Below are 13,158 nucleotides of genomic sequence, written 5' to 3' on the forward strand. Positions count from 1 at the left end.
GCCACTGCAAGAGAACCGATGAGACGATATAAACCAATGACAGCCCAGTGAGAAATGACGTTTGTCTGACGTAAATACAGGATAGGCTCCAGCCTATGGACAGCCCAGCCCTGACTACAGGTATCTACAACACCCACGTTTATTTTCTGGAAGAATTAATAATATGTTACATATTCAGAAAGAGCGCATATGAGCACAGTAAAACCCCAGTTCTGAAGATGTTGGGATGGTGTATAAAATGTAAATAAAAACCGAGTGCAGTGATTTGCAGAGCTCATAAACCCATATTTTATTCACAGTAGAACAATCAACATATATTAAATGTTCAAATCTTAAAAATGTACCTTTTTAAAGGAATAAAAAGGTGATTTTGAATTTGATGGCATCAATAAATAAATCTGGTTCTCTAAGAATGATTATTCATAATCACATCTGTAGTACTGATTATAGAACTGAGTTAACAAGTGAGTCTTTTAACAAGAGCCCATAAACATTCGTTAACTAGGGGGATCAATTATTGGACTTATGGGAGATGAATGCTGTACGATTTGTGTCTGTCTGTCATCTTTGTTGTACATTTTCATTTCACTCCTTTCATGATACTGTTTTCAGCTGGTGAAAGACCTGGACTGGAGGCAGGCCACTTCAGTACCTGCACTCTTCTACTATGAAGCCATGCTGTTATAATGGTTGGAATATAAAGTCTAGTGTTGTTGTGTTAAAACATATAAAGCCCTGAAAAATGGATGAGCATATGTTGTTCTAAAAGCTATATATATATAAATATATTTCAAAACTCATGGTGCCTTTCCACATGTACAAACTACCAAATCCATAGGCACTTAAGTACCCCCATACCATCAGAGATGCATGCTTTTGAACTGAGTACTGATTTAGCCAAGAACATGTTTTCCAAAAAGAATTTCAAATTTTGATTTGTCTGATGGCAGGACAGTTTTTTATTTTGCGTCAGTCCATTTTAAATTAGCTTTGACGGCACATAGAAGGTTTTCTCGTGCTTAAAGTAAAATAGGCTTTATGACACAAGAATGACACTTTTTACTGGCAAAGCATCTTAAGGAAATGTAAAGATACACAGACGATGGCTTTAGATTAGTCTTTAATGTAGATAGTTTTTAAAAAGTAAAAGATAAAATGTAAAAAAAATAAAATAAATTGAAAATGAAAACAAACACTGGGCACACTGCTTTTAAACAAATGACTTGCACTGATGTAATGAAGTACTAAACAATGTGCTACTCCTGGTACTCAGCAAGTATGGCTTAGACAATATTTGATAATGTAATTGCTTGTATTGTAATTATTTGTATTGTAATTGTTTATAATGGTTGGCAAGTTGAATTCTGACCTCATCTGTCAGCCTGTCCATCACCACTGGAAACAAGAAGTTACTGGAAACAACAACAGTTCCTCTGCTTTGTCTAGATCCACAAAGACAGTTCAACTGCTATTGACTTTCTCTATACGGCTCCACCAACATCCTCAAATAAAACATCTCATCTTTAGTGCTTTTCTCAGCACTAAGCCACACAACCAAACTTCAACTCTTTCAGTTCTTTTCAATTCAATTCAGTTTTATTTATATAGCACTAAATTACAACAACAGCTTCCTCAGGGCACCCACAATGAAAACAGAGAAAACCCCAACAATGAAATGATGGCCTATAAGCAAGCACTTTGGGGACAGTGAGAAGGAAAAACTCAATTTAACAGGAAAAAAAACTCCATTAGAACCAGGCTCAGGCTGCAACCGGTTTGGGGTACTTTCTCAAATTTTCTTGAGAGATTTTCCAGAGGTTTTACTTTATTGATCTTTTGCTATTCAGTCCAGTTACTTTTCCTATGTTTCCTCCTAACCTCTCAATAATATGCCAACATATCGGCTTCAGTAATTGTTAACTAAACTTGATTTGGGCTCGTGAACATTGTGACCTGTGCGACACTGATGCTACTGCGCATGAGCACAACTTTTTCCCCTTTCTGGTCAAACAACACGTGCAAGGTATGGCATTGAGTCTGCGGTGTACAAGTACACTAAAACGTTACGTTTATTGGATTATTTGACAGAATAATGCTCTTCAGATGTGTTGCTGGCGGTTTTTATTCGTTTAACGTGATTTTTTAAAAATAGTTTGCTAATGCATTATTATGTGACCTTGACTCGTAGCTTTAGTAACCTTTAGCTAGCTAAGAATGCTAAAGTGCAGATATAAGTTAAGTATAATGTCTTGATACAGTCATTTGTTATATAACACTGAAAGGTACTGAAATGAACCGCTCATTTTCGACAAATGTGGTTCGACCAAACCTGCCTTTGAGGAAACCTTCGTCGATCCCAGCGGGTGTTTGCGGTACATTACCTCTTCCAAGACACCTCACCATGCCCAGCGCTCCAGCCGTGCGCCTCCCATCAGGCGCCATTGGGGACGGTAAAAAAACAAACAAAACAAAAAACCCTCCAAAATGTGCAGTTATGCTGTTATTCACCGATAAAACTAAAAATGAAGGAATCTGATAATTCTGTAAAAATAATTTGCTCGTTTTTTTTCTTCCTTTTATTTTGCAGGTCCCATAAATTCATCAGTGAACAGGGATAAATCTGGAGTATGTATTGTTGATGGTTTTGTCGTTTGCTAGATATGTGTGGGGTTGATTAGAAATAAGTATATCAAAGAGAGTGCTCAGATTGAGCACTTTGGAGACAAAGTTAGAGAGCCATGGTTGAGATGGCATGGGCAGAGGAGGGATAGTGGATATATTGGACTCAGGATAATTTTGGAGGTGTAAGGCAGGAGAAAGAGGAAGACCTCAGAGGAAGTTAGGATGCACTGAAGGAGAACATGCAGAGGGTTGGTGTGACGAAGGAGGAAGCTATTGAGGGTTAGAGTGAGACAGATGATCTGCTCTAAAAGGAGTTTCCAAAAGAAGTAGAAGACTGTTGAATAGAAATAAAAGTCAGTACTATTTTTGTTTCCCCTTACAGTTGTTGGGATCTGGTCAGCCATCTCTGACTGTGCATTTCTGCAACTACTGTGGTCACCAAGGTAATATGACAGTTTAAATGTGGCATTGTGTTTATTTGGCAGCATGTTTTTGTTTTGTTTTTTAAGCCAGAGGCTCTTAATTTGTTTTTGTTTTTTGGTTATCTTTAGTGATTTGCACTTTCATTTCAGCGCTGTTGTTCTTATGTAAGCATTTTAGTAAAGTCTAAAATAACTGTTCATTCACAGGCAATTTTCGATGCAAGCGTTGTAAGAAGGTGCCTTACTGCTCAGTGGCTTGTCAGACAGAAGACTGGAAGACCCACAGACATGTGTGCAAAGCCCTTGATCCAGAGCCTGTAAAGTAAGCTTGGGCAACACATTGTGCTACTGGCTGACAGTTGTTAATATTAATGAATGCTTAAATATCCATTTATTGTTTTACCAGCATAGGATGAAATTAGATGGAATGCCCAATAAATAATGTGAAGTTGTTTGTTTATCTTAATCTAAAGAGGGAAACCAGTGGAAGCAGCGGCTGTGCCAGCTAAAGAAGACAGAGCCAGCCTGGGGGAGCTGAAGGTAATTGCAATACTTCACTGATATGCTAATGCAAGTAAAAGTTGAAAGCTTCACATTTGCACAATTTGAAATCAAAACTAAGTTAAAGAAAGTAATCTGTGTTATTATTTTTTTTAAATTTGTATATTGAAGCACGGTGAATCGTCTAGCCTCCAGAGGGTTTATTTTAAGGACTTGCATGTAACTAAAGTCATCAAGGGAACAGACATCCAGGTAAAATGTATCCAGTTTGCCTCAAGCTTCAAAAGTAAAAGCAGATTTTTTTGTGTGTTATTAAATACCAGAATGAGTGATTTGAGTTGTTGCTGTTTTTAGGCATGTGTTGTAGAGTTCTACAGCCCCAGCAGGTTTTTCCTTGTCCCTCAAAGCCCTGAGTTGCTGGAATCTTTGCAGAGCATCAGTACAGAGCTTCAGAAAACATACTGCAGCTCCTCAGTGACAACACATGTACCCTGTGTTGGAGAGATTTGCGCGGTTCAGTTTTCCTGTGATATGGTGAGCCGAGGCCTTCTTAAGCAAGTCCTCAGGTTGCTATTTGTAATATTTACATTGGCTGTGTTTTGACTTGGGGCCCCCTTTTTGTGTGTGTGTCTAGAAGTGGTACCGAGGCCTTGTACAGACTTTGGCTCCTGACCATAAGATGGCTAACGTCCTTTACATTGACTTTGGCAATGAAGAAAATGTCCCTGTGGATAGGATCAGAGCCCTGACGGCTGACATCAAGCCTTTTTGCCCATGTGTGGGTGCATATTTGCACAGTTAATACATTCCCTGTGACATGCTGGCATTTTAAATTTGGTCCTTGGCTCTTTTATTTGCAGGCAATGGAGTGTCGTATCACAGGGGTTGTGCCGGTGGCGGGGAGCTGGTCAGGCGAGTGCTGCATTGCTGTGAGACAGCTGCTGGCTGGGAAGATTGTCACAGTTAGGCTGGTGGAAACTGTAGAAGACGGTCGCATTCATGCTGTGGATATTCTGCTTTCCATGGGTGACTTATATAAAACAGAGATGCACATTTAAAGGATCTACTGAAGTTAAAATGTTTAAGCCCAGCTCTCGCCCGGTCTCTTTCTTTTAGGAAAACAGTTGAACACGTTCCTCCTTGAACACGGCTATGCAGATAAAGAGCCAGTTAACATCGTGCCAACTGAGCAAGATATCAGTAAGATTCATATACAACATCCTCAGTCAGTGCAATTTGTAACATTTAAAATGTGTTTTTGTAACCATTTTTTTCTTTTTCTTCCCCAGATGCCATGATGAGCGCATCTTTGGAAAATTTCCGGTGCCTCTCTGATGGAAAAGATGACAATACCTGGGCACAACCACCAGAGCCAATAACACAAGCAGTGGGTGATCAGCTCTCTGTTGTGGTCACCCACTTCCAGTCACCCACTGAACTTATCGTGCAAAAGGTGGAGAACGCTGGTGAGAAGCTGTTGCTGAACTATTAATGCAACTTAAATCACTCAACCTTTTTATATACCTTTAACCTGTGCTGAGACTTTGGTTTGCAGGACTGATTCAGGATTTGCAGTTAAAGCTGAGGGAACACTGCTCTCAGGTTGCAACCCCACAGAACTTTAGACCAGCTCCCACCACAGTGTGCTGTGCCCAGTTCTCAGGTATAACATTTTAGTACCTATTAATGTTTTACAATGGGAGTAGGACGCTATAGCTGGCTATGAAAACTGTTGTAAGCTGTACAGCAGTATTGTAGTGAACACTAGAATCGTCAGAGGGGTCTTTTTAAACCCTGTTAAAGTAAAACCTAATCATTAGGGCTACAGCTGTTGATTATTCTAGTAATTGAGTATTTTGTTGTTGTTGTTTTTGTGTTTGTTTGTTTGTTTTTTTTCATCGATTGATCTTCATCTTTGGTGATGTTGTTGTGGGATGGGGTCAAATTGATCCCCTCAGTGGTTCGAGGTTTCAATTTCTGTCAGTCCTAGTGTTTGACTTGTTTTTACACAACATGATTTGGAGCTACTGAATGCTGTGGAGTTAAATATTTGTATTTGAAAAATTAGAACGATAACGATATGTATCGCGATATAACTTTTTCTCGATAGAAAAATTAAACTATCGCGATAGACCTCGCCGCTCTTGTCCTCTTAATAAAAAAAAAAAAAAAAAAAAAAGAACAGCCAATCCAAATTACGTAACGCAGAGCCAAACCAATCACAGCCGCAGCGTTACGTCGCGTGACTTGTTACATACAGCACAAGTGCCAAGCTGCACTTGTGTTTGTTTGGGAAGCAGCCAGCGGGTAATGGAGTAATGGAGGAAATGAGTGTGCCGACTAGAAAAATCAACCGAGCGTGACCGAAGAGAAAACAGATGATGGTTCCAATGCCGGAGAGATTGTCGAACGGAAGAGCCATAGAAGTTCCGTAGTGTGAAGGTATTTCGGCTATTTCAAGTCTGACAAAAAACAGAGTAGCGTGCACTGTAAATTGTGCCGAAAGCAAGTCTGGAAATACAATAAACTGGTGCATGCGCTACGTCCACACGTACCCGGGTATTTTTGAAAACGCAGATTTTTCTATGCGTTTGCACCTTTCGTCCACACGTAAACGGCGTTTTTGGTCACTGAAAACGAAGATTTTTGAAAACTCCGTTTTTGCATTTACGTGTGGACTAGAAAAACGGAGAAAACGCAGCGTCAAAGGTGTGCGCATTTTTTGACGTCACACTGTGCGCCACGTTATTGTTTCGGTGAAATGAATTTCTACAATACTGTTACTCTACTCTCTGCAGTGTTTAAATGCTTACATATACACACAGTTACTGTCCCTCCACACATACGACTCGGTTCTGCTTCTATGCCCCAGCTTTGTTTACTTTTTCCCACCGAGGCTTCTAGACTTCTGATTGGCCAACATTTCTGCACGGTTAGGAATCTAGCGCCACCTGCTGCTTTGGCATGTTCATAGCAGCGTTTTCCTTCATTTCTGCCTTTATGTGTGGACGGGATTATTTTTTAAAACGAAAACGGAAAATCTCCGTTTTCAAAAATACCCGTGTACGTGTGGACGTAGCCTCAGTCTCTGACTGGAAGCGCTAATTCGTCATTCGGCTTTTGTCAGACTAAAGTAACTGTTAAAACTGTTTGAAAAGCTCAGCTATACAACAAGGAGAGATTGAGAATTTCCTTTTAGTTCTCAGTTTATTTGATATTGACAAAAGTTAGTCAGTTTTGTCTGTTCTTCTGTAAAACAAACTAAGATTTATTTTTAGAATTAATATTTTGTTTCTAAGTGGAATTGACAATTTAGTCTGTTTCGTTTGTTCTATTTTGAAACTTAAACGCTTTAGCGGCTGCCTTTTGTGTAGTTTGCAATATTTGCCTTTATTTATCTGAAAAAGTCTCATGTTCCTTAAGTACATCTACCCTGTTGAACTTATTATGGGAAATAAATATTTAAATAAAAACAAGCTGCTGATTATTTCACATTTTACTTGTGAGCAACGGCACATTTAAATCTTACAAATATAGTTATTTGGCTTATATCGTGATAGATATCGTTATCGCCTGAAATGAAAAAAACATATCGTGATATGAAAAAATCTCATATTGCCCAGCTCTACTTTTATCATTATTTGATTTCAAAGTGTCCTGTGCCTGAAATGTGTTTAACAAGCTAATTCAGAGATGGTGTGTTTTTTAAAATGGTGTAATAAATGTACTTTCTGGCTCTTCGTGTTTTCTCTCCAGAGGACAAGCAATGGTACAGGGCTAAGATTCTGGCTTATTCATCAGAGGAACGTGTCTGTGTGGGGTACCTTGATTTTGGCAACTCTGAGGAGGTCGGGTTAGGCCACCTTAGACCCATCGCTTCCTCACTCTTACGCCTTCCCATGCAGGCTATTCCATGTGGTCTAGCAGGTATTTCTTCCACTATGCAGTAGATTTTGAGTGCTTAGCAATTCTTAAGCGTGTTAAGCTGTGAATGTGAGAGAGCTCAGTTTTATGCCAAATGTCATTTAATTTTTTTCACTTGTCCTATTTTTTACTTAAAGTTACTTGTATACTTTGACTTAAAAACACTACATTTCTTTGGTGTTGTCTTTTTTTAAATGAGAAAATCATACAGAAACGCATGATTAGTGTGTCTCTCTGTTGTTTTTGGGGGCGGTGTTTCCATTCCAGGGGTTCAGCCTGTTGGGGAGAGCTGGCCGGAGGACTGCCTTTTGGCTCTGCAGCGAAGAGTGTCAAACCGAATACTGCACATTGAAATCCAGGGTGCACATGGGGGCAAGGCATTGGTGACCATGATTGATGAGTCCAGCGATCCACAGGCCAATATAGCTGAATTGCTGATATCCGCAGGTTACGCTGCACCTTGTGCTGTTACTACTGATAATGAGACGGTGGTTACTGCAGAGGCCCAAGGTATGATGCATCTGAAAGTAATGGTTTTATTGGGTTTTTAGTTTGTTTGGTGGTTTTTTTTTTAAATGGGGATATTAATTTGGATTCATTTGATGCATCTTGGGGGAAATGATGATGATGTAGAACTGAAAACCTGAAGCAAATATTCCTTTTTGGCAGAGGCCTGTGACATTGACATGGATTTTCTTCTTGTGGTCATAAATTTACCTGCCATAGTCACCACTTGCTTGTGGATAAGTTAGACATGAATAAGCAAAGTACTTTATAACTTGATTAAGTGTATATGTGATGTGGCTTCCTTGTTTCTCCCAGCATGTGAGCCTCTGGTTTGGTCTTGTACTGAGCTTCCTTGCAACAGCCAGGCGGTGGCACTGTTAGTCACTGTCGTGGCTGAGAACCCAGCAGCGTTTTACTGCCGCATTGACAGTCCTACAGGTATTGTTTCTTCAGCCTAAATAGCCGCCATTTTTACCCATAGCAGCATTGTCTCGGCAAATATACAGAGACTTTTCGTTAATAACTAGTTATTTTTAGATTTTTAAAGGCAGCAAATCTATCAGATTTTCAGTCATGTAATTATTCTGCAATATTTTCCATATATTGTAAAAATGTACAGTTGCATTAGCACCACCAGTGTAAGGATAAATGTTAGCAAAGGCTTGTTTTATTTAGTGAAAAAACATTCAGATGATATTTTATATCAAGGAAATAAAAACAGAAGTGAAAAGAAAATTAAGGATACTTTTAATGAGACCACAGCAGAAGAGAGTGGATGGTAGTCTGGGTCTTTTGTCTTTGTAAGCAGAACAAACAATATGATGAGGTGGGCAACCCCAACATGGTGTTTACAAGCAAGCAAAAATGCAGAACAATACTGCAAATAAAATGCCAGTAATTAAGCTATAAATATCCAGTATGAAGAGAGTAACAGCATGAGTCAGAGGATTCATTTATTGATGCATGCATGTGTTATCTGTGTGTTTGTCAGACCACCAGCGCCTGAAAGAGCTGGGGGCTCAGTTAAAGCAGCATTGTGAGGCTGATGCGTCACCTTTCGAGCCCAAGGTGGGAGAGCCCTGTTGTGCCCTGTTACCTGGTGAGACCATCTGCTGTACCACTGACTTTATAAATGTCATCAGCTCAGCAGCCGATTGCTAAAACATGACACAAACCACACTTTATTGTCAGTTAAATGTTCTGGGGTTTTTATTATAGCTGCTTCCCCCCCCCCCCCCCCACACTGTGATCTAAATCCACTCATGATGAATCTTGTCTTTCTTTGTGTTTGGGGCATTTATGGGACATGATGTGCTGTTTGTTCCCCAGGGGATGGAGCGTGGTGTCGGGCTATGGTGACGGGGCTGTCTGATGACAAGGTAGCTGTGAACTTTGTGGACTATGGCTACAGCTTGACAGTTGAAAAGGGCCACCTTCGATCCATTACAGCCCAGCTACTGACTCTACCCTTCCAGGCAGTTCGCTGCTGGCTCACAGGTTGTGTGTGTGTGTGTGTGTGTGTGTGTGTGGTTGAGAGCTCTGTTTCACAATATGAAGCATATTTGAAATGTGAGAAATTGTCATATATTTTGGCACATTCATGGAGAGACTGCATTATAGCTTTGGAACTGTGTGAAAGCCAGATGGAAGTTTGTTCACGTTTGAATTAAAAAAATACAAAAGTTTAAAGGGTAGACTATACTGAGTGGTGTGTGTTTGATTTTTAGGCGTGGAGCCTCTTGGATCAGAGTGGAGCAGTGAAGCTGTGCTGTGGTTCCAGACTCAGGTGTATGGTGAGCAGCTCTCTGCACGTGTCCTCTCTGTCACTGAACAGGGCTACGGTGTGGAGCTGGAAAGCAGAGGAGTAAATGTGGCAGCTGCCTTAATTTCTGAGCAACTAGCTAAAGTTCCTGGAGAGATTGCCAGAGAAACGCATGGAACAACAGGCTCTGCAACCAAACAAAGCGTGAAGACAAATGAGCAAGATCCCTTAGAAACTCAAGTCTCCAGTCAGACAGAAGTTAATTTCAAAGAGATACCAGCTGAAGGATGGACTGCAGTGTCCACAGAAGGTCAGCCAAAGAGAGGAAGTCCTCAAGATGCTGGTGGTGATTTAGGAGGCTTATTTATAATGTTGCATTCTGGTTTCAGTGCCATCTTTTCCAGTGGAGTGGAAGACTGTGGAGCTGCCGCTCAGTGATGCCTTTCAGCCTTATTTTGCGGGCATCATTAATCCTTCCATCTTTTATCTGCTGGGTCCTGCTCGAGGTTGAAACAGTTGTCTTCTACTGTCTTATAAAATGCATGTACATAACATAGACGTTGCTGTGTCTTATCTAATTGCTCTCTATGCTTGTGTTTGTTTGTTTATTTATTGATTTATTTCTGTAGTGGACCAACAAAAGCTTCAGGAGGTGATGGTGGAGCTGGCTGTCTACTGCAACAGCCAGGCCACCTTGTCCACAGCTGTAAAGGGCAAACCAACTCCTGGGGCTGCTTGTTGTGCTCAGTTCTCAGGTGGGGTTCTTTCAAATGTGCCAGGGTTTTTTGTTTTTGTTTAATTTCGGTTAGGTTTTTCTTCCTCACCTAGTTTTGATTTTTAGGTCACTGTAACCCTGCTATACACACAGAGAGCAGCACTAGTTCACCGTTCGCAGGCAATGCAGTAACTGTTTCTAGCCACAAGGGGGCAAATGGGTTCTCACAAAAGTTGTTGGATGGAACTTGAAGGCTAGTCCTGAATGAGATATTCACAGATAATCTCATTTTAAATATTTCGCCTTGCTTGATTGAGGGAGACTAATTTTCACATCTCATAATGCTTTGAGGAAATGTTGTTTACTAATTTTCATTTAATAAATAATACAAACATGGTAACAAGAAAAAATCAAGTGAGGACAGAATCGCTGTTACACTAATCCTGTTAGTGTACATCCAGTTTTCATTGCTGGCGGTCTGCTCTGGAAACCCCACCTGAAATTCTTGCTCTTACAGAGCTAAGCTGGTAATTTCATGTCTTCTAGTAGGTATAATTACACTGTGTGTGTGTGTGTGTGGCTTTAAACACAGTATACACGGAGTAGGCTTTAGCTGGGGTTACATTCCACAGTCCAGCTTACAGCAGGTCTGTTTTCATTGAGCTTTTAGTGCTTGTAAGGTCAGAGGAGTTCTATATGTTAGTCCCATGAGGATAAATGTAATATTTCATTCAATGCTGAGTAGTTTGACAATTTTTCTTTCTAAATTATGTTGGAATTCCTGTGACTACAAAACAAAATATAGACTTAGACTTCTTTTTTTCCAGCTGACAATAACTGGTACCGTGCAGTAATCCTAGAAGTTGGTGAGAAAGAGGTGAGTGTCCTCTATGCAGACTATGGCAACAGTGAGAAGGTGCCATACTCCCGGATCTTGCCCATCCCCAGCAACCTGCTGGAGCTTCCCTTTCAGATCACTCGCTGCACTCTTGCTGGTAAGGCAGCACAAGTATTCTTTGTCATTTTCTGGGCTTTGCTAGTTTACTGACTCGTGTCGCACTGCCTTATGTTTATTGATAGGTAAGGAGAACTTTCCAGCAGAGTGGCCTCAGGAAGTGCAGCTGATATTTCAAAACGCGGTCTTGGATGGGGTCCTCGCCACGGTCCAGCACTTTGATGGCTCTGCTAACGTGCTCTCACTCACTCTGCCCGCTGAGAAGGGCGGGGGAAACATCACTGACATGATCTCAGAAGCATTACATGCCCAGAGGAGAAGTAACCCTTGCACAACCTCGACCCAGAAGACTGACAAAACTGGCAGCAGCACATCTGTCAACACTGCAGCCGCACCAGACGGCTCTAAGCCCAAATCGGTACCCGAAATCCAAAAAGAGCCAGTGAGCACCACAGTGCTGGCAAATACTGTGGATGCAACATCCCAGCATCCGGAAGAGAAGATGAATATTTCTGCAGCATTGGCCTGTGGTTCGTAATAAGATTGTGATTGTAGGATTAAGTTACTGGTTTCTTTTTAGTGTAAAGAGAACTGACAAAACGTATCCAAAATAATGTGAGATTTTTTAAGTGCCGTATTTTACTTTGCTCAAGTATATTTAGGTTGGTAAAAAGATGTGCATCAAGTATTTAATTGATAACAGGACTGGGTCATTGTTTTTTGTTCTTCAGAAGAACCAGTGAAGGAGATTACTGAGCAAATAAAGCCACCAATCCAAAATACTTCCAACAGTGATGGTGTGTATGTTTTAGATTAGAAACTGAATCGTTTTCACCTGAACTGACAAGTGTTTGGATTTCTTTGGACATGCCGTTTTGCTGTGCTCTGATTCTCTTTCCGCTCTCATTCAAATCCTAGCCCTTCAGACCTCAGGCTGCTGCTGTCTGAGCCTGCAGGCCAAGGTCAGAGTTGATCTCACAGTTTTGATTAACATTAAAAGATCTTAAATGGCACTATTTTATAAATGCTTTTGTTAATACTACAAAATGTTTTTATATTTTTCTCTAAAATTAAATGCAAACGAGTGACTGCTTTATTTGCTTTTCTCTTCCACAGATCGATGAGCTGGAAGAGCTGATGAAGCTGCAGCTTTCGCTGATCCAAATGTTTGTTGGACAGAAGAAATATGATAAACAACATTGTTGAATCCTGTTTTTGAAATCAAGGTTGTTGTTCTTTCCCAGATTGTTTCTCCCAAACTGAATCTGGTCTCCAGAAGCTGCCAACCAGCTTGTGTTTGCTTTCTCCGTATTTCTTTGTACCTTTTAATTTTGTTCCCTTATCTGTGAGATTCTACTCTATGTGCCTCTTTTTCTTATGTTTTTAATTTTTGGTTAAGCTGAAGTTTTTTTTTTTGTTTGCTTTTCCTCTGGAAAAAAATGCCAAAATTCAGCAACAAGAGATGTTCAGCTCTCTTTATCTTTGTGTGTCTTCTTTAAGTGTTGTGGCCCATGCTGTGCTGCCATCTGTTCCTTTATTGAGTTGTAATAACCTGTTGAGGTGAGATGTTCACACTGACTCACTTCTGTTTTGACATGTTTGAGTTTTATGTAAAACTTTGTGGAAAAAAGACAATACAGCGATGTTTGTGTTCTTTTAAGCTGATGGATTACTAAAGCTTTCTATACAGTAAACCAAAGGGAAAAAGTTTAACTTTAATGCCTCTGTAGTTTCATGTGTCTTAAGTGGT

At 40.3% G+C, this 13,158-nt stretch overlaps 1 protein-coding gene across 2 annotated transcripts; it reads left to right on the plus strand.

The window, feature by feature from the left end:
• The first annotated feature begins 8 nt into the window (after nt 1–8).
• tdrd1 (tudor domain containing 1) lies at nt 9–13,127 on the plus strand. 2 transcript variants are annotated; one of them, XM_005928165.3, is made up of 26 exons: nt 9–120; nt 2,283–2,450; nt 2,588–2,625; nt 3,005–3,065; nt 3,252–3,366; nt 3,518–3,584; nt 3,717–3,797; nt 3,900–4,079; nt 4,180–4,323; nt 4,406–4,571; nt 4,662–4,745; nt 4,835–5,011; nt 5,101–5,208; nt 7,302–7,472; nt 7,737–7,979; nt 8,292–8,414; nt 8,968–9,075; nt 9,306–9,473; nt 9,704–10,048; nt 10,128–10,244; nt 10,368–10,493; nt 11,281–11,448; nt 11,534–11,938; nt 12,140–12,205; nt 12,327–12,370; nt 12,525–13,127. In XM_005928165.3, the coding sequence occupies exons 1-26, from the start codon at nt 96–98 to the stop codon at nt 12,612–12,614; spliced, it is 3,588 nt and encodes a 1,195-aa protein (XP_005928227.1). In that variant the 5' UTR covers nt 9–95; the 3' UTR covers nt 12,615–13,127. The 2 variants fall into 2 exon arrangements, with proteins under 2 accessions (XP_005928227.1, XP_005928228.1); XM_005928166.2 differs by lacking the exon at nt 9–120 and adding an exon at nt 1,734–2,023.
• Nucleotides 13,128–13,158: the final 31 nt, after the last annotated feature.

Source organism: Haplochromis burtoni, unplaced genomic scaffold (assembly GCF_018398535.1).
Source record: "Haplochromis burtoni strain Fernald_Lab_line unplaced genomic scaffold, NCSU_Asbu1 Contig_108, whole genome shotgun sequence".
Taxonomy (NCBI): domain Eukaryota; kingdom Metazoa; phylum Chordata; class Actinopteri; order Cichliformes; family Cichlidae; genus Haplochromis; species Haplochromis burtoni.